The sequence below is a fragment of the Ambystoma mexicanum genome, chromosome 11 (genome assembly GCF_040938575.1).
Source record: "Ambystoma mexicanum isolate Mex_15411 chromosome 11, UKY_AmexF1_1, whole genome shotgun sequence".
Classification (NCBI taxonomy): domain Eukaryota; kingdom Metazoa; phylum Chordata; class Amphibia; order Caudata; family Ambystomatidae; genus Ambystoma; species Ambystoma mexicanum.
In genome coordinates this window covers 1,335,208,108-1,335,229,014 of record NC_090934.1, presented here as the reverse complement: position 1 = coordinate 1,335,229,014, position 20,907 = coordinate 1,335,208,108, and the positions used below count along the sequence as shown (strand labels likewise).

The 20,907-nt window shown below is 40.1% G+C and overlaps 1 protein-coding gene across 2 annotated transcripts in view; it reads left to right on the top strand.

Moving 5' to 3' along the window:
- WDR72 (WD repeat domain 72) overlaps positions 1–20,907 on the top strand; it is a 933,775-nt gene that overhangs the window by 355,541 nt on the left and 557,327 nt on the right. For both annotated transcript variants that reach the window (XM_069624855.1, XM_069624854.1), the window contains exon 7: positions 15,641–15,760. In XM_069624855.1, coding sequence (XP_069480956.1) covers positions 15,641–15,760 — 120 coding nt within the window. The remainder of the gene's footprint in view (positions 1–15,640; positions 15,761–20,907) is intronic.

Sequence of the window (20,907 nt, the reverse complement as noted above, 5' to 3'; positions counted from 1 at the left end):
TCCAATGCCCACTGAGGCCCAGCAAGCCATCCTGATTGGCTGCCTTTACCCACTTATCCTCCCATTGGGCGCCGGCAGGCGAAGCCGGCCCATTTCTCCCAAGGCCCATTGCAACAAGGCCGTCTCCTGTTTCTATGCCTGTTTGTGCCTGTATCTGCCATCTGCCAGACCCCCGGTCTGTCACTCACCAGGTAACTCTATGCTCATATTGCATTATCACCTTGATGTAATGCCCAGTCTCACACACCTACGACTGCCTACTACCACACTCGCCTGTGGCACTCAAGGAAATGACTTTTAGTATGCATAAAACTCTTCATTGTTAGACTACCCCAAATCTGTTTTGCTAATCGCCCTCAACTGTCTGCTTACCTAACTACATCTTGATCGCTCGAAACTGCCATGATTAGCAGCCACATTAGCAACTTTCACTCATAGTAGCCTGCTGCCGCCTGCCTTTTGGAGCTGTGTTGTGCCTTATGGTCACCTACAGACCACTTTTAAAGTTGTGGTGTGCCTTATGGTCGCCTACAGACCACTTTTAAAGTTGTGTTGTGCCTTATGGTCGCCTACAGACCACTTTTAAAGTTGTGTTGTGCCCTATGGTCGCCTACAGACCACTTTTTAAGTTGTGTTGTGCCCTATGGTCGCCTACAGACCACTTTTAAAGTTGTGTTGTGCCCTTGGTCGCCTACAGACCACTTTTTGAAGCGGTGTTGTGCCCTATGGTCACCTACAGACCACTTTTAAAGTTGTGTTGTGCCCTTGGTCGCCTACAGACCACTTTTTGAAGCTGTGTTGTGCCCTATGGTCACCTACAGACCACTTTTAAAAGTTGTGTTGTGCCCTTGGTCGCCTACAGACCACTTTTTTGAAGCTGTGTTGTGCCCTATGGTCGCCTACAGACCACTTTTAAAGTTGTGTTGTGCCCTATGGTCGCCTACAGACCATTTTTGAAGCTGTATTGAGGCCCCCCACTCACAGCACTACTAAGTACACAATCATGCCCTTAGCGTCTTGCAAGCTCACAGCTGCCGCCACCACGCTGCTCACTCTCCTCTCCACACTCGCCACTCTCAAACTCTATCCTCCCATCCATCCCCTCTTCCACACACCACCCAGCTCACTCTTATGCCTCAAGCATTTCGCTATTAAGGATATCACACCTACCATGACAGATCGTGCACCCTGTGTAGCAACTCTGCACAGACTAGAAAGACTTAGAGCGCGCACACAGACCCCAGAACTTAGCACACTAGCCCTTCCCACGGAAATCAGAAACTATAGACTGAGCTCTCGCACCACCTCCACACGCTGCCCCCGCACAGAATACCCACACACCCACAGTCCACCACCCACTAACCTAGCCACACCCTGCAATACTGCCCCACAGAACATACCAGACACGACCATCACTCACACCTCCACAAGCAAACATCACACACCTCACATCAAATGTGCCCTCCTCAATGTCCGATCACTCCCAGCTCATGCCTCTGATATCCATGACATTATAACCAGTAATAACATTGACCTGCTAGCCATTACCGAAACATGGTTACACGAAGCATCAGGCCCTGCCGTTACACTTGCGCTACCACCGGGCTTCTCCATACTCAGACAAGATAGGCCAGATCGAATAGGAGGCGGAGTAGCCCTCATCTACAAAGAGAACCTACAGCTCCGACCTATCAGTCACCCCTCGACTAACAACTCTGACCTCTTATCGGCCAAACTCACATTGTCTCCCAACAGCACCATCAACATCCACCTACTATAACGCCCCCCAGGCAATTCCCCAGACTCCCAGGACAACATCTTGCACATCCTTAGCAACAATATCAAAAGCTCCACCAAAACCATTTTACTAGGGGACCTCAACCTCGGATTTAATGATCCCAAGGACAAATCTGCAGCCACTCTCACCAAGGAACTCAATGACCTGGGCTTCATCCAAAAAGTAGAAAGTCCTACTCACATCAAAGGCCGCATACTTGACTGGATCGCAGACCATAACTGCCTCTCCACTATCACCTCCAACTCCTCACTGCCTTGGACTGACCACAACTGCATAGAGTTCTCTATTCCTATCACCAAGAACCTTAAGACTCTGACCCCTGCCAGCGCTGCACAAGTCAGAAGCAAAAAAAAACTCACAGAGGAGAACCTACGCCCATACCTCAATACCCCAGTGCTAGCCCCCCCATTCGCTAGCGATCCCAATATCCTAGCCGACATATACAAAGATGTCCTCACCAAAGCCATCAATGAAATAGCGCCACTTGAATGGAAAAAAGATAAGAAATCCTTACACTCCAACTCCTGGTTTACCGAAGAATTGCACTCAATGCGATCCCACAAAAGAGCAGCTCTAAAAAACTGGCAATCTGACCCCTGCACCAATACCAAAAACATATTCAATTTAATCTCCCACCAATACAAGAGAGCTATCTCCAATGCCAAAGCCAATACCTTCAACACTCGCATCGCCAATGCCAAGTCACACTCCAAAGAGATTTTCGCAATCTTTAATGAGCTCATCTCCCCCCCTAATACTCCAGATGAAATAATCAAAGATGAAGCGTGGTGTTCCAGCATTCAAGCTGCCATGCTTCACAAAATTGACCTTCTCCAAAGGAAAATTAAAGACCACTGCAAAACACTTCCTCACCAGACAGGAACCAAACTGACCAACACACCACCCACCTCCTCCAAGCCCACCATACCTGACTTCTCCTTCAGAGATGTCATTGAAACAGAAGTTATCAACCTTCTAATAAACCTCAAACCCTCCCCATGCAAAGGCGACATCTGCCCACCTAAACTAGTCAAAGACTGCGCAGACTGCCTTGCGCCGCTCCTCACGGCATTTATCAATGCGTCCTTCAAAACAGGCATCATCCCAGCCAACCTCAAAGAGGCTTGGGTCCGGCCTCTCCTAAAAAAACCGACTCTTGACCCCTCACAACCCAACAACTATAGACCTATAACCACTGTGCCATTCTTGCTGAAATTACTGGACAAAGCCGCACACTGCCAAATCCAACACTTTCTGGAAACCCACTCCATCCTCGGGACGAGACAATCGGGTTTCCGGAAAGGACATGGCACAGAAACAGCCCTGGTAGACCTGAAGAGTCAGATCACCCAAATCATGGACAAAGGCAAGCCGGCTCTTCTGCTTCTTCTAGATCTCTCAGCCGCGTTTGATCTGGTTGATCACAAGATTCTCACCTCCCACCTCACGCACTCAGCCAACTTCTCTAAAAAAGCAGCTGCCTGGATCACTTCCTTCCTCGAAGGTAGGGCCATGAAAGTCTTCTCGGACATCGCTAACGCCACACCCACAACAATCCATTGCGGGGTCCCTCAAGGTTCCTGCACTGCATCCACACTCTATAACTTGTTCACCAAGCCCCTCTTTGACAAACTTGACTCATACGGCATCACCTACACGAACTACGCGGACGACACTCAAGTACTTCTACCCCTCTCAGGCTCATACAACGAAGACGCAAAGGCACTCCACACCATCTACTCCATCATCAAGGCATGGATGGCAATTAATGGCCTCTGCCTCAATGGTGACAAGACCGAAATCTTGATACTAGGCCAACAGCACACCTTAGACAAACTGGACAAACTGTACACTAACTTCTCAATTGACAACTCCATCATTCCCGTGTCCACAGCCGTCAAGACACTGGGAGTATACCTCGACTCCTCACTATCCATGACCAGACAAGTCAGCGCTATCACTTCCGCATCCGCGCACACCACCAAACTTATAAACGCCATCAAGCCCTACCTCTCTAAACCTAACCGCCTCTCCATAGCGAGGGCAACCATAGGAGCCAAACTGGACTACTGCAATGCTCTCCTAGCAGGCACATCAGCCAAAAACATAAATAGACTACAAATCACACAGAACAACGCTCTCCGGGCCGCTCTTAGTATCCCAAGAAGAGAGCATATCACCCAGGCCAGGCTCTCAGCCCAATGGCTCTCAGTCAAAGAACGGATCACCCTCAAAATCCTCACCCTCACTCACAAATGTCTCTCCTTCTCCGCCCCGTCCTATCTTTCTGATACCATCCTCAAACCTTCCTCCACACGCCCCACCAGGACGCAATACGCTAACCTACTCTGCACCCCACGCATCAAAAAAGCCAAAGCCGGAGGTCTTGGTTTTCCCTACATTGCAGCACAGACATGGAACGCTCTCCCCTCAGACATCCGAACGGAAAACTCACTTCCCATCTTTCGCAGGAAACTGAAAACCGCGTTCCTTGCTAAATAACTAGCAAATTTCTGGAAGCCATGTAAATATACTGCCTTGCTATTGTATATATTTCCTCTGTAATTTATGTGTTGATTGTAACTACGGTCTCCTTTGCAACTAAGATGTCTGTAACAAGCGCCACGATGTCTCTGGGCTGATGTGCGCTCAACAAATTTGAAATAAATAAATAAAGAGTATCATTTTCTATGAAAGACAAAAAGGAGTAATTATAGTTGTATTTCTTCAACAAATCAATTACTCATTTTGTATGCACCACACACATAGGTTTCTCGTCTATGTTGTGTTTTCTCAAAGTCACTCACTGAAACATTAATGATAAATATGATTATTCTCCTTTGGCCACAAATATCAACATCAAAAATAGAATACAATTTGGAAAGTAAACATTGACAATTGAAACATCTCTATGAACTGTGTTACTTCTCTTCTATGCCTGTTGGTGTGTGTTTCAGAGACCCTTGTCCTTTATCAAGGCAACAACATTATGAAAAAATCACAACCAACATAAACATTGACAGAATAAAAGGCCCATAGACTGCAAAACAATATTAGAGCAAAGATAATTTCACAGGGATTGAGTATAATTTCAATCTCATTTTTTAAGAAGATAGATATAGCCAAGTTTAAAAAGATACATGATTTACCTAGTGTTTACCTTTTACAGTTTTCATCCAGTAGTTTCGATTAATCTTGTATAATTAATTGTTGATGAGTTTACATCTTTTTAGAAACTAGAACCAAATTGAGATATCAATCACTTATAAGAACATACTCATTTGTAATTCTTACTTGACTTATAGTTAAGGAAAGAATGAATGAATGAATGAATGAATGAATGAATGAATGAATGAATGAATGAATGAATGAATCAGTTGACCTATTTATTAATCTTATGAGAACAATTAAATGGTCAGGTAGTTTCGAAATTATGAATTAAAACACCCTTATTGCAGAAGATAGAGCCTCCCTACAAATACAATATATCAATAATATAATACATATAAAATGGGATAACCAAAATATCCTCATGAATCTGATAGATTTGAGAATTATTATTTGATTGGTTTAATGGCAAATATTAGCAAATATTAGAAATATGGGGATAAAGGCAAGCATATATATATATATATATATATATATATATATATATATATATATATATATATATATATATATATATATATATATATATATAAAATTGGTTGAGAATGTATGCAAGGTATCCACCAATGTTTACTGAAACTCAATACAATAATGTTTTTCAGCAGAACTATGATGTTATGCAATATTGTATTATACATTATTATTCAGATATTTTATGTAGCTATATGAATATATAAACTTTGTCAAATAGGCTTTGTGGTATGCATACATGGCTGGACTCTAAAAAACACTTTCTGGTATTTTATTTCAAAAGAAAAATGTTTTACAGAAACTAAAATGGTAAACAGCAAATTGTCCTCAAATCAAAGCCTCTCCTTCTGGGATTTCAATGTCTTTGACCTCAGGCTGGGGCCAATCCTTATAGGACAACTGGATGTTGGCTTTCTAGCGGGGGTGGACTGGGAACTAAAAGAGGCCATGGAAATCATTTTAAAAGTGGCTCCTTATTACACATTTTCAGCAAGCTCAAGCCATTTCCTATAGAGAATTTAGAAATAAAAAAGGTTACCACAAAAAGAGGCTCAGGGTGCAGAGCCTTACTAGGAAATCCCGAGAGTTCCCTATAGGCCAGTCCACCCCTGCATTCCAGGGTCCTGTGCCTATGGCTGTATAACACCAAGCCTTTTCCTCTTGTCAAGTCCTGAGTACACTTCTTGACACTTCCACTTAACTTCTCATTGCATGGACTCCAGTAGCTACAGTTACAGCCTTGAATTTCCAACATCACTTTCTAATATCCAAGTCCCTTCTTCAGCTTCAAAATTTAACCCCCCGATCTTCTTTCCTCTCACCTCTCTAATCTGAAGGTACCCTGATCTTTTCCTGTCTATTTCCTCCTTCCGATCATCTGGTCCTTGTGTTAGCAGGGAGCATTAAACTTTGTTTTCCCAGTGTACATTTTTGTTACTGAGGAGGATTGTTGTTCCAGCACTGTTTTTTGTGTCAGTTTTTTTGCATTAGGAAATTAGCAGGTAAATAACATTGTATGTATGAAACTACTATGCTGGTTGTGGTTTTTGACAATCTCAAAACATAGCTCCTTTGAGCTGAACAAACAGACAACAGTGTGCTGCTTCTCTGATTACATAGGAATGGCCTTGCTCTAAAGGGACAATTTTCTTTTAAGTTTGAGAGATTTTGGTCAGCTTAGGGGATCTTTAGGGTCTCTAAAATTGAGAAGGGGAGTTCTCCCAGTAGTCTGTTGGAAAAAAACAATTGCTCATGTCTGAGTCCCAGACTCTTAGTCCGGTCTGCCCTGATAGACCAGGGGATGCAAAGGGGCTGTAAAACTGAGGCTGGTCTATGATGAAACAATTTGACAGTCCCTTGTGTGTGTCGAGGACTAGGATAAGGTAACAAGGAAACCCTCCTCATTTCACTCTAGTTCAACATCCACTAGCTTGGGAGCAGCAATTGGCCTCTTGGGTCACCCTCCTTGTGGTGCTAGACTCACTCAGGAACTGCAGAACTTCACAACTTTAAAAAACTTTGTTAAGTTTGCAAGGTGTTTAGTGAACATCTTGAAGTGTAGTGTGTCGAAGTTCTGCAACATGGCACCACTATTGAAATTCAGAATGGGAAGGCACGAAACAAATACAATTGTTTGGCAGGGTTGCCATTTCAACCAAGTTAATATGAACAAAGATATTAAGAAGAACCAAATAAAATCACTTGTTTTAGAATATTTGGAAAATAGTGTATATATTTGTTTTTCCCATACCAGCAATTCTGTTGCGCAGCTCAATACCAGATATATTACGCAAGAGACTCAAGGTCCCTTGTATAAGGTACATTCATAGCTGGACTGTTTTCAATATTTAACTAGTAACCCAACACTCAGCCAAGTTCTTCTGTGCACTGATAAAACTTTCAAATACCGAGAATATGGCTCAAATTTTATACACCAATACGAGTGAAGGCAATAAACTAGAAAAAACACCTGAGCTTGGTCCTAAAACCCTGTTTAGTCGAGGTGTACTGCCTGCTGCATCTGTCACAGTGATGTTGACCAGAGCCCAACCGGCCCAAACAATATGTGTGAAGGAACTGGTTACCCAAGATAACAACGCGCATGGAAACATTTCATTTGTGGATGTAATTTAATGTGTCATCCAAATTGTGTAATAATAATCAATCATAAGAACATATCATTCAATAAAAATACAAAGTGTGTGACAACTACCGCCGACACTTGTTTTGACTCAAATGCAGGTCTTTTTCAAGGCTGTTAGAGATACAAAATCAAGGACCAATTTGAAACAAAGTCAAAGACCAATTGCAAGAAATAAGAATCACTCGAAACGTGAGTCCAAAAAGGAGCATAGACATCCCCATGATATCAAACATTTAAATGAAATCAATAAATTCACAACGATTTATAAGACAGTACATATTAAGTAGTTGTATCAAAAGGTTATACAGATTATGTGAACAAAGTTTGAGGAGGGAGAGAAGAACAGAGGAACATACTATTGGATACTCATCCATCATAATTTGAATCCACTTACGTTATTCACTGTTAGATGAAACCAAGAAAAACACCTGGAATACAATCATTCTGTCCCGTGAATAATGGGTATAATTTGGCAGTGTCCCAGTATGTTACGTACCTTGATAGTGATCTATTGGCTAAAATGAACTGCTGAAAGCGGAGAGATTGGATCACAGTAAAAAGACCTTTTTAGGCAAACACAAATCAGGGACCTTCCCATGTCTACACTGCAGCCACTGCAATAATGTACAAAAAGGAGAACACATCAGACATCCCTGCACAGAACAGAAAATCAATATCAAACAATTTGCAACCAGTAATTCAAAATTCATAATCTATGGCCTATTATGCCAGTGTGGCAAATTCTATGTTGGTCAAACCACTCACAAAATCAAAGAAAGACTTAATGAACACAAGTCTAACATTTGGACAATTAATCAGACCTCTCCGGTTGCCAGACGATTCACGGAAATGCGACACTCCATCACACAGCTGAAATATGTGGTATTGGAAACTGTCAAAAGTACACCTGGAGGAGGCAATATGAACTTAGCGCTAATGAGACGTGAAATGTTTTGGTTTCACAAACTTGATGCCATGTCCCCCACCGGCCTCAATGAAGAATACTCACTAGCAGTGTTTCTCTAACATACATTAGGTAACTAATATCGATTCTCTAACCAGCTGCAACAATCTAATGAGACATAGAGACTAGATATAGTAAATGGATTGATTCAATGTAGACAGAGTGTTATCCACCAAGAGACATTCCACCATCTAGCATACGACACACTCGAGATAATTGGAACTTAATCACTCTTCTCTTTCTTGTTATATTTCTTTTGTATCTGTGTAAAATATTTTTTCAACACACAAATTACAATAGCATTTCAATTTGAAATTCACATCCCCTTGAACTTTTTGTGTTTTCCTTGTAGATAAATATATGACTTATTATTTAATTGAGATTGATATAAACATAGAGTAAGTCACTTCACCAAACAGAATGTATACGAGGAGTAAATTACTTGAAACAGTCGATGTATATAAATCGATATAGGAAAACAATATTCTGTCTGATGTTTAAAAATTATGAAACCTTAAGTGTAGGACTGTAACCAGAATCACCACTTAAAATCATTTAGTGATTGAATTCTGTTACACAAGCTAATATTGTATGGAAAAAGTACAATATGTTACACATGCCGTATTTCGGCAGAAATGCATGTTGCACCATATGTGCACAAAAGAGCAACCGTTTTATCAGTGATACATGCTCTGCGTGTTCATTGTGGTGACTATAAAAATGGAAATCATGGCTTTTTCACTTAAATACAATGTATCTCATAGAGGTCCTTAGCAGAATCAGAGGACCTGCAGGCATGAACTGAGGCACCTAAAAACAGATACTGTTACACAGAACAGCCATTCGCCTGAAACCTTTAATCTATGCAGTTGCTGACTCAAACAACTGTGTACTAAAGATGACATATCCATTGTCATTACAGAGCACTGAGGCCGCTTCTCAGCATGACAACTCTTCAACTAAGAGCATTCTGAGTGAGTGAATACCTCAAAGAGTTCAAACTTGAACTGCAATACTGCACTAACATGAACACAGACTTATCTACCCACCGGTGTGACATAGCATTATACATTTACAATTTGAAAATCATGCAGAATTCAATTATTATAACATAGTCAATGTATTTTTCATACACCAATGCGGAAATTGACAGAGGTGCCCCCCGCTCACAGCACTGTACGTCTGCATAAGCACTTTTCCCCACAGATGGTACCCCATAAAAGTATACTTTCCTTATCAGCCTTCATGATTTCCTCTTGATAGATGGTCACAACAGTGAGAAAACCCTTGATTTATTCATTTTTGTATTAAACAGACCCAGTAATGAGCTAGAACAGCTGCATTGCAATCAGAACGTAAGAAACAGATGTATGTGAACCATAGTTGAACATCCTAACACACAGGTGATTTCTTTATGCAGTTGCTTGCCTCTTACACATTATCATACATATTGAATGTTATATAAGGAACTGCTACGACCTTTCCCTTTACTTTGTAGAAACCTTTGGAGTGTGAAGAATCACCATTGAATTAAAAAGCCCAATGTGAGCAGACTGAAACGTACGCTGACCACGCTTTCCGCAATTGCGAGGCGAATTGAGAATTATATCTGGCATTGTCCTACTTTAAACTTGGAGCACTAATTGCTGTAACCTAAGCCTCTGATGAAAAGCTGTACACCGCTTGAAACACGTGTCAGGCTACTTTTTGCACAAACAATACATTTCAACTTCTTGGCGCAGTGAGACTGGGAACCTTCTCGTTTTTCTAAAAGTATATTGAATTGACTATTCTCTCATACCTAATTACTACTATTTTATGAATAATCAAGGTGTGTATCAACCTATCATTTTCGCATTCAGTAATCTATTGGATATCACATAAATAAACTGCATTAGTTCAGTTTCTTACCAAGGGTGGGGATGAAGCACCCATGCAGCTAATGTGCATAATATACAGCACAGTCCAATGCAGGAAATGGGGAATATGCAATGATAGTACAGAGAAAAAGATAAGCTCCAGCTCATGTTATGTTCAGAAACAATCTATGGGAGATGATAGAATCACAAGTGTAATTGAGAAGAATGCACCAACCATTTCTAAAATGGTCCCAGTTAATTTGAGAGAAATCAATATCACTGATGTATAGAACAATCGGTATTCATGAAGAAATAGCATTGTTAATAAACCCAACCAGTACAAAGAAACAAAATGGCAGAGAAATGCACTGTTCATTCAATGGAAATAAAGGAAGAGCCAATAGATTACTATCACAGTACATAACATACCGGGACACCGGCAAATTACAGCTTTCATTTGCGGGGCAGAATGGATGTATTGCAGGCGCTTTTCTTGATTTCACTTAACAGCAAAACACTTAAATGGATTTGAAATATGATGAGTATCTAATCTTATGTTCCTCTGTTCTTCTTTCCCTCCTCAAACTTTGTTGACATCATCTGTAAAACCTTTGGATACTACTACTTAATATGTTCCACCTTATATATTGTGGTGACTTTATTGATTCAATCTGAATGTTTCATATAGTGGGGATGTGTGCTCTTTCTTGGACTCATGTTTTGGGTGATTTTTATCATTTCAAATAGATCTTTCACTTTGTTTCAAATTGGTCCTGGATTTTGTATCTCTAACAGCTTTTAAAAAGACATGCATTTGTGTTGGAACACGTGTCGGCTGTAGTTGTCACGCACTTTGGATTTTTATTGAATTATATGTTCTCATGATTGATTAATATTACTCAATTTGGATGACGCATTGAATTACATCCACAAATTAAATTTTTCCATGTGCATTGTTGTTGTGGGTAAATAGATACAACAATATCATTGGCATACAAGGACACTGCAATTTCTAATCCCCTGAGACTTCATAGGGCAATATGCTGGTGTGAGGCCTGATGGTTTGTGACAGGAATCGAACATAAAGTGAAGATAGGAAGTGGAAGAGGGCATCCATAATGAGTCCAACGTTTTATGCCAAAAGAAGTGGACTGCTGCTCATTTAGGACAGCCCATTCCTGTGATATTTTATATAATTCCTCAATGATTTTGATCACAGTGTCAGGGAAATGCATCCACCGCTTAACGAACCAGAGAAACTCCCACTCCACTGCATCAGATGCATTCTCAGCTTCCAGAAACAATCAGGCATGAGTGGAGCATGTCTCTCCAGCAATACCTTGCAGTGAGTGAGATAAATCTGATTGTTCTGTGGTAGACAGACCTTCCATAAAGTCATACTGATGTGGAATCACCACTCTTGGCCTACATTTTTGAAAATATCTTTTCAAATTATGAATTAGCAATGAAATACACTTAAAGCTGTTGACTGATTTAGGATCTTCTAAATTTTTAGCAACACAACAACTTTGGGGGAAATCACTGCAAGCTGACCAAGGTAAAGACCCAGTTAGATTGATTGTAATGCTAATTTATTTATTTATTTATTTTATAATTTGTTCAATTTCAAAGTCTCATATAAGACCATGAACTATAGATGAAAAAGATAAACATATAAACATAAATAAACTAATTAAGTACAGCACATTATAGCAAAAACAGGAGTAATACACAATCGGGATAAAAATAAAGCAAAGAGGAAAGGAATGAAGGGGAGGGATAAATGGAAAATGGTGATCCAAACAAAAGAAACACATAATATTATTAAATTAACTTCCACATATATAATCATGTAATGGGCCCCATATTGCATTATAATCACCAGGAGATTTTTTCTGTATGATAGTCAACTTTTCCTTTGCTGACAATATAACCATAACATGCATCCATTCCTCATGCAGTGGCTTATCTGAACTCTTCCATTTTCTTAAGATAATTTTCTTGGACATTATTTTGTCTCATAAAACCCTCTCGAAATTAATGAAAGTTAACCCAAAACAATAGGAATTGGTGACCTCGAAATGTTACAAGTTAGATCTTTGATGAGGCCAGATGCATCATTACTGTCTGTGAAAGCCATCAAGAGAGGGTACTATGATTTTTTTCAGTACCCTGGTGTAACGTCTAGGAAGTTTATTTATTTTTATCAAAAGAAATAGTGATCCAGGAGAGCATGACACATTTCAAATGGCAAAATACAATTTAATACAAAAATGGCTGCCACTCAAATGGCAAAGGTAACTCACAGAATCAATTTTCCATTTCCACATATGGTAACTAAACCAGTAAGGGACACTGTGAGATGGGAGAGCAGAGTGTCAGGCAAGGGGGTGGGTTGATATGGTGGCAATCAGGAGGGCCCTTTGGGGAGGTTCAGGTGGGTAATTTCTTGCAGGAGCAATTATGTGCAGCCAGAGGAAGTGCAGAAGTGTGCGTGGAATACAGAGGCTTCCTGCTGAATTAAATCTCTGTTCCTTGCCTCATGATTGCCTGGCACCTCAGCTCAAGGATCTGATTAATTCTGGATTATGATACACTTGTAACCCTCATTTTGTTCAATTGTGTTTTTTATTGTAAATGCTCATTGCAAAATGGAGATGAATGGTAAGAATTGGGTTATGAGCAGAACGGCTATACTCCACTTAGTGAATAATTGATCAAAATCACAATTGAAGCAATGCCTGCATGTTTATGCAAACACCTGCCATATGTTCATGTAGTTTTAGTTTTCATTTTAGATTTCATCAGTAGTTTATAGAGGGGTTTGCATCACCTGCATTGTCTGATTAATTTGGGTATTACACATCATTTTGACTTTTTGTAACTCCAAATGGGCATTTAATTAGAAGAAATGGGAATATGCTGAACCACCTTGGGCTCAGTCCAACTACATTATGCCTAGAAAATGATGTATTGCATCTACTTATTCCCTGTTTTGCTTTATAAAGCATGAATTATATGACCTTGAGGCCAGTATATAGCACCTTGTCTTACAAAACTAATGGGCTTGGGGAATGTCAATTGCTTGTAGAGGGAGAGAGAGTTTGATGTATTTCCTCCCTATTTATAAGAGACAATTAAATCTAGACTCCAGGATTTACTGGGCAATGTTAATAAATACTTCAGGATGTATTATGTGCTCACTCTATGGTAGCTCAGCCAAACTTCAAGCTTAGGCAGCGCACTGGCTGATGGGTGATGAAGATACGATACAAGAATAAGACCACTGAATATGTTAAGAGAGGAAAAAGTCAATGGGCATCATTACGAGGTGGGCGGTAAGGAATACCGGGCACCGTTAAGGAGACTGGTGCCGGTAATCCCTTACTGCCCAATTCCGAAATCCTTTAGCGGGAACCGTAAAGGACGTATGGTCTGACCACACGGTCTTTACGGGACCTGTTAAGGGACCTTGGAGCTAATAACGGGCCCACAATTAGCGGGCCCATTATTAGCACCTTCCTCCTTCCCATTGAGCCCTATGGGGCTTTGCCCTATGGGGCTCAAATGGGAATGGGAAATGGCATTTGGAATGGGGACTTACCGGGTCTGCCTAGGGTGGAATGTCCCGGTAAGTCCCCACTCCACAAGACCGGACCCGGTCACGATTTTGGAGGCAGCCGTGGTGCTAATAGCGCCATGGCTACTTCCAAAGTCATAATGAGGCCCAATGTCTAAGTAAAGTAACTTCTAAAAGTAACAAGAATGTATTACTGGTACTACTCGTGCTGTGCTCCGATTAAGCAATTAAATCCCAAAAATTAGAACGTTTACTGGATCAATACACATTTCTTCTAGGTGGCCATTAAAGTAAGTGGGCAGCAGAATACTACGTATTAGAAGTATTTACTGGAACTAAGCTAGTAGGTTCAGCCAAACTCCAAGAGATGCTGGCTAACTAGCAGTAGATGTTTTGCTATAGGGAGGCCTGTTGGCTCTGCCATCTGGCAACTTTTCCCGGCTTTCCCTTCATGTTATTTGAGTTTATTCTTTGCATCATTGTGTTACCTTCATGTGACTTATTCCAATAGTAGGCCGTTTTTCAGTTTTGCATGATTAAAAATGCAAGCAAGACGAATCAGGAATGTCCTTCTGAGTAAGCTATTTAGGGGTTTGACTGATTCACAATGAGTTTAACCATTATTTAAATGAGTCAAAACAAGCACTTTGAATCTTACCCACCCTTAATTCACACTTTAAAACATAACCAAAGAGCTTAGAGAGTGTAATACTTATGTTGCAATGGCAATTGTATTGATGTTGATAATGTGAATCATACACACATGATAATAAAAAAGGCCACATGATGAATAAGTTTGAGAAAATTGGGTATTCAAGTTCATATTTTTCTTGGCGTTCTGAAGCTGGCTCTAAGTGGACCCTGTGTCCTTAGAATATGATGTCCATCTATTTACAGACGATTTTGTGCACATTGCAACACATAGGTAATTTAATACAAGACAGCTATCTTAACTGAAAGAGCATTATTATTTTATCCAATGAAATACAACTCGTTGGGGGTCATTACGACCCAGGCGTTAACCATGGCGCTATTAGCGCCATGGTTGACGCTGGAATCCGCCATGGTGAATGGCGAAATTACCGCCCCATTCTAAGGTTGGCGGGGCGGTAATTCCCCATTCACCATTGGCCCTTCCCCATTCCCATTTTTGCCCCATAGGGCTCAATGGAAATGGGGAAGGCCGTAATTACAGTACCGCAAATTGCAGTACCATAATTACCTCTAAGGTCCCTTTGCGGGTCTCTTCCTGAACGGCTGGTGAAACCAGCCATTATGGTAGGGACCCGCAAAGGGACCTCGTAATTGGGCGGTAAGGGATTACCGGTACCGGTACCCTTACCGGTACCAGTAATCCCTTACTGCCCAGGTTGTAATGAGGCCCCATTTCTAGAAAAATCTTTCGGGACATTTGAGATTTTTATGAAGCTAATTGTTAAATCATTCATGTTTTCTTGTAGTACAGTGGTGCAATGTAACCAGAGCATTATCAAAGTAAATGAGAGTCCATTTATTATTCTTTCCTTGTTTGTCTCAGTTGTGGACCTTTTGTGTTTTAATTTGTGAAGTATTTTAATTTCCTCAATGTGTAAAGAACAAGTATATATTAACACAGTGGTTATGCTTTATTTTATATGTCTTTTATTTTTTTTCTTAGGAAAAGCTGATGATTTATGAAACAGAGTCTAAATCTCTGGGGCTAATGAACTGTCAAGCAATACGTTTTTGTATTTACACAGAAAGGCTTCTTTTAGTCGTGTGTTCGGACTCCTGGAAGGTATGTGAACATTGTTACCCTTTTTGTACAATACTAGCTGTTCCTGGTATAAAATACAACATTCTAGCATATCTTAAGGTTATTAATTAAATATGATCACACTTTTATATATTCATTCACTCATATATTTCATTGTAAACACAATTAACAATATTGTTATTATTCTCAGATAGAACTCTTAATAAGCTGAATGATTGAACTCTTCAGAGAGCAACATGACTGAATACAGGTTTCAGAATGTATAGCCAGATTCTGTCAAACGTCTACCCCTGTGACTTATTAATGGCCATTGATAAGGCTAAACATATAGGAAAATGTCTTCTTTTAATTTGAAAAGTATACTTGTATAAGAAGGAATGAGAGGTATGCGCAGTATAAAAACATCATCTAAGTTTAATCCATCAGTTACAGAGGCCTTATGATGTGTCTTAGTAGACATGTGATTGTCAACCATGTCCCTTTGCAGAGTGTCCATGGCAAACTCCTTGTGATGGCATAGGTTTGCGTAGCTGCATAATTACTGTACCTACTTTCAGTTTTAGCTTGTGAGGAGGCATTCATCCAACAGCATTTTGCTCGAGACTGAAATGTTGAGCCGGCAAATACCTCTTCATTGACACTGCAAACGCCATCCCCTGTTTGAAGGGAAGTGAGGTTAAAAAGAAGTAACTTGAAATTATTATGAATGTTTGTGATAGTGGAAGGTGAAGGTGACTTCATAGAACTGTGCTCATTCTGTTTGTTAAAATGATAGCTGTTGTTGAAGTGGAAGGGCTCACCGAGGTGCAGTTTACCATTTGGACAGCAGAGGGCAACATAACACTGATAAAATGCATTAGCTGAGTACAGAAACATACATACGCGTTATATATATATATATATATATATATATATATATATATATATATATATATATATATATATATATATATATATACATAATATATATAATTATATATAAATTGTACAAGAAATGACATTGTTCTGGTGCTTAATTAAAGTGGATTCATTTATATAAGAACAAAACATCAATTAAATATTATGTCCTTGTATGAGCGAATTTTAGATATAGTAATGATAATGATAATAATAATACTAACACATTCTTTATATATTTATTCATGTCAGATCATTGGCACATCTAAATGATGTAATTACAGTTGTTAATATTGTCGTATTCAATTCACTATCACCCAATGTATTGGTGTTCAATTATATGTCTTTTCAAAGAGATCGCAGAGTCATAGCAATGTTGTTTGGTAATTGTACACTGTAGGAATGACTTGGAGATCTTTTTAATAAATTGTGGCTTTCAGCACATCACCCCTGTCATGTTCTACCTTTACTGATTTCCAGTAGTTTGCCGTGTTCAGTGTATGTTGGCTATTAGTTCATAAATCTTTGCAGGGCCAATTAAAATGTGCCAGAGAGCAGATATTTTAGGTTGTATAATGGTAAGAGTTGTTTTATGCTTAGGCGGTCACAACCTTAGTGGTCTAACTGCATTGAGGCTTGTCCAGAGATCAGCTTATTATACTTCCATCATGGGTATCCAGACCTCTGTTTGCTGGAGAATAGGTAAAGTATAACAGTGGAGGAAGGAAAAGGGGATACAGGTTACATGCACCTGAACTGGGGGTCCTCTTCTCATCCCATCAAGCACCTGGCATCTATGAACACTCATCAGAGACAGAGACAGAAGAAAATCAGGCACCCAGGAGTTTTTTCAGCAGTCTATATTAGTTGTAGTTACAAGACACACTGTGGAAAAAACTCTAAAATATTTTGCCTTCAATCTGCTTATATAAGCTATTTGGATGATGCTACATTCGTATACAAATTCCCTTGGTAAGAGTATGCTTCTGATAGGTCCTCTTAGTCATAGAAAAAACATCACTTTAATACATTTGGCTGGCTTATCTAGTGCACACCAAGCCCGCATTAGCACAGCTGGCATCCACACTTTTCTCTGCCACACAAAACTGATAAGCTTATTTTAGACTTTGCTGGATACATTTATGAAGGTCCTCAACTTCTTCCAAAACCACCTCATCACATCAATGTCTACTTTTTATCTGATTTTCAAGATCCTGCCAAGTTAGTTAGTGCTTTATACCGTGGAAAAATAACTAAACTCTATTATATGGTGCCAAATAATACAGATGGTCTATCAAATTGGTCTCGAATGTATCAGCCTCTGGTGTTTATCCGAAAAATTTGTGGCATGAGTCATAGTCTCTCACACCTGTCCTAGAACTGGGCAACATTTTGTACTTGAGTCTTCCATTTTGAAATACATCTTTGTCTGATACTGTATTAATTCTTCAGCGAGCTAACTTATTTATTTAAGTATCTCTCACTTTGTATCCCTTATTCATAATATATCTTTATACACTTATGATATGTGTGTGATATTTAAAGCACCCTTCAATTCCTGGGTCAGTCTAACCCAAATATGCACAGTGTCATGTGCACTTTTTACCTTAAATAAAGGCACTATGATCCTGATTTGTGCAATAACAGAACCATCTGATTTGCCTATCATGATATCTATACTCAGTTGAGGGGGAGGGGTTGGCACCCACTATACACACCTAGTACATTTGTACAAGTATGAAAGGGGAGGAGAGGTAGGGATTCCCCCCACCCCCTATGGTTTTTCTTGGAAAGTAGAAGTGGGCCTTCATAGAGGTATATCAAAATCTATGTATGTAATTTTAACTTGTGACAGATGACTTGCGAAGATGCATGTTTATATGATTGTTTTAATTAATTTCTCACTTTCATAAAGTATTATTTGTTATATATATTTCAAATGTATGCCTGTTCGAAAAACACCTTCAAATCCTGATAGTGATTATGATCCCGTTCTCCCTCACAAAACCATTTCTGTTCAATGTGTTTATTAAGGAATTCATTTTAATTACTTTATTCACTTTGGCAGACACCAATCAAAGGATGTGCAATTCCACATTTAAATTTGAGATGTCTAAGGTCTCCAGAGATCCCAAATTGCAGGAGAAATCCTCTATTAAGGTTATGCTACTTACTGTTTCAATTTTAATTATAATTAGCAAAACACATACACCATGCACTAAATACCTCTTTTTTAGTGAAATAGCTTTCAAACAGGGGCCCTTAAAAATACTTTAGCATTCTACTTTGGATTTCTTTAATTGCTGTGGGGATTTCTAATCAGGTATCATGGTACTCACTTTTTGTTTGTCTTTCAATGCCCCAGAACAATTAGGGGCACTGTCTGGCCTCAGGCTCTTCCGCCATTGGCTTCAGTAAACGAAGATGAGCCAATTAATCTTTCATGCATTGATTAAAGTGAGGTGCAATTAGTATGGGCATTCTTACTTTACCAAATATCTAACATCTCCACAAACACAGACAGTTGGTTCATGTTCATGTCACAGTTTAAAATTCAACATGATAGATCTTCTGTCCATATAACAGAAATATGTTCAATTTGCATTTTTACCTGTAACAGTAATCTAACAATAGGTTGTTCCACAACAGATATGTTGCAAATACAAATTCTAACTTTGTAAATAACTCTGCATTGTAACTTTATATAAAACATGGGTAAGGAACTCATGGTGGCAACAGTAAAGACAGACACAAGTGATCACAGTTCAAGGAGGTTTATTAAACTGTAGAAATGGGTGAGAAACAACACCTAATCTAAACCTAAATCTAAGAAGCGAGAAAGCTACAACATCAAATAATAATAAGGCAGTCCTAGTGGTGTCTTGTCAAATAAAAGGTCCTATACTATGAAAAACCTATTGCCAGTCCTTACCGCTAAATTACAAAATAGTGTGGGGTAACGTTCAACAGAAAAGAAAGAAGTGTTCACAAAATTATAAGTCAGGATGGTATTGGCTGGGGTCTCCCTTCCCCACATTTTAAGCATGGGACAAGGCGGGTCCCCTGAGCACAGCACCCTCCTTTGCCTCACCAGCATGAGGTTCACAGTTCCATTCAGCGATACGAGGACCTTCACGGGCCAAGTCTTTTTTCTACAAAGTCTCTTGCCTTAGAAGGCCTGTTTAACCAAAACAACAAACAAACAAAAGTTCCTTTGGTGCTCTTGCACATTGGGCAATTGCTCTTTGCCCCTTGGATCTCCCTCCGCCGGACTCTGATCCTTCTTACAATGCAGGCATCCCTCTATTGGGTTCACTACGGCCTTTCACTCTTAATATCAACACAATATTCTCGGGTGTATCAGACTTCACCCCAAATTGCAGGCATCCCTCAACTGGGTTCACATTTGCCAATTTCACAGTTCACTTTTCTTTATCACGATGCAGGATTTAACTTCTCTTAACTTTTCCCTTGGCTTCCCTCCGTCGGGTTCACATAGCCATCTTTAACACAGTTCATGAGTTTCTAACATAGTTCATAATTTGCTTCATCTCATCAGAAAGCGGGGGTTCCCTTCCCTGGCTTTCTATTCACAAGGGGCCAGAGACTTTCGATTGTACAGAGGATTTGATGTAACCCTTGAAGGACCACTCCGACACCTCATGCAGCACTCTCATATGGCCATCTGATACTTGTAGTTTGAACACAGAAAAAAGGGGGCCAACCCGAGTCCTTCGAATGAGCACTCCTGTGGCACATGAGCATTTTGCAGCTGGCCCTTCTCTGGGCTGTCCCCAAAATTTCAAACGCACACAAGTTCTTTGTTCACAAGTTCCTTGCATTCATATGATGTTGCTGATTGCAACCTTGGGCTCAACACAGTTCGGTTTGCTATCAGCTTTCTCCGACTCACCCACCGGCTGTGCTGAGCCCGTTGGCTTGTCGTGCTTCCGGAGTCAAGGACGGTACCACAGTAGCAAGTGTGCCTCCCCGCCTGCCTTATCAATACGGGAGGTAACCATGCACAGTTAACATCTGCTAAATCATACGTTAGCTGTAAACCCCGGTCTTATGATTCCTTTCACTGAGGTTTTGTGGGTCTGGGTTGAAAATGGCAAGGGCACTTCCCTCCTTGTCGTCCTTTCGGGTCTCAACGTCTTTCTTCTCTGTTTGAACTGGCAGTCTGGAATAGCTGCTGCCTTGTACGGTTGGCCTTGCTTATAGTGTGCTCTCGTGCTCCACCTTTTATCCCTGAGGGGAAGATAAAGGGC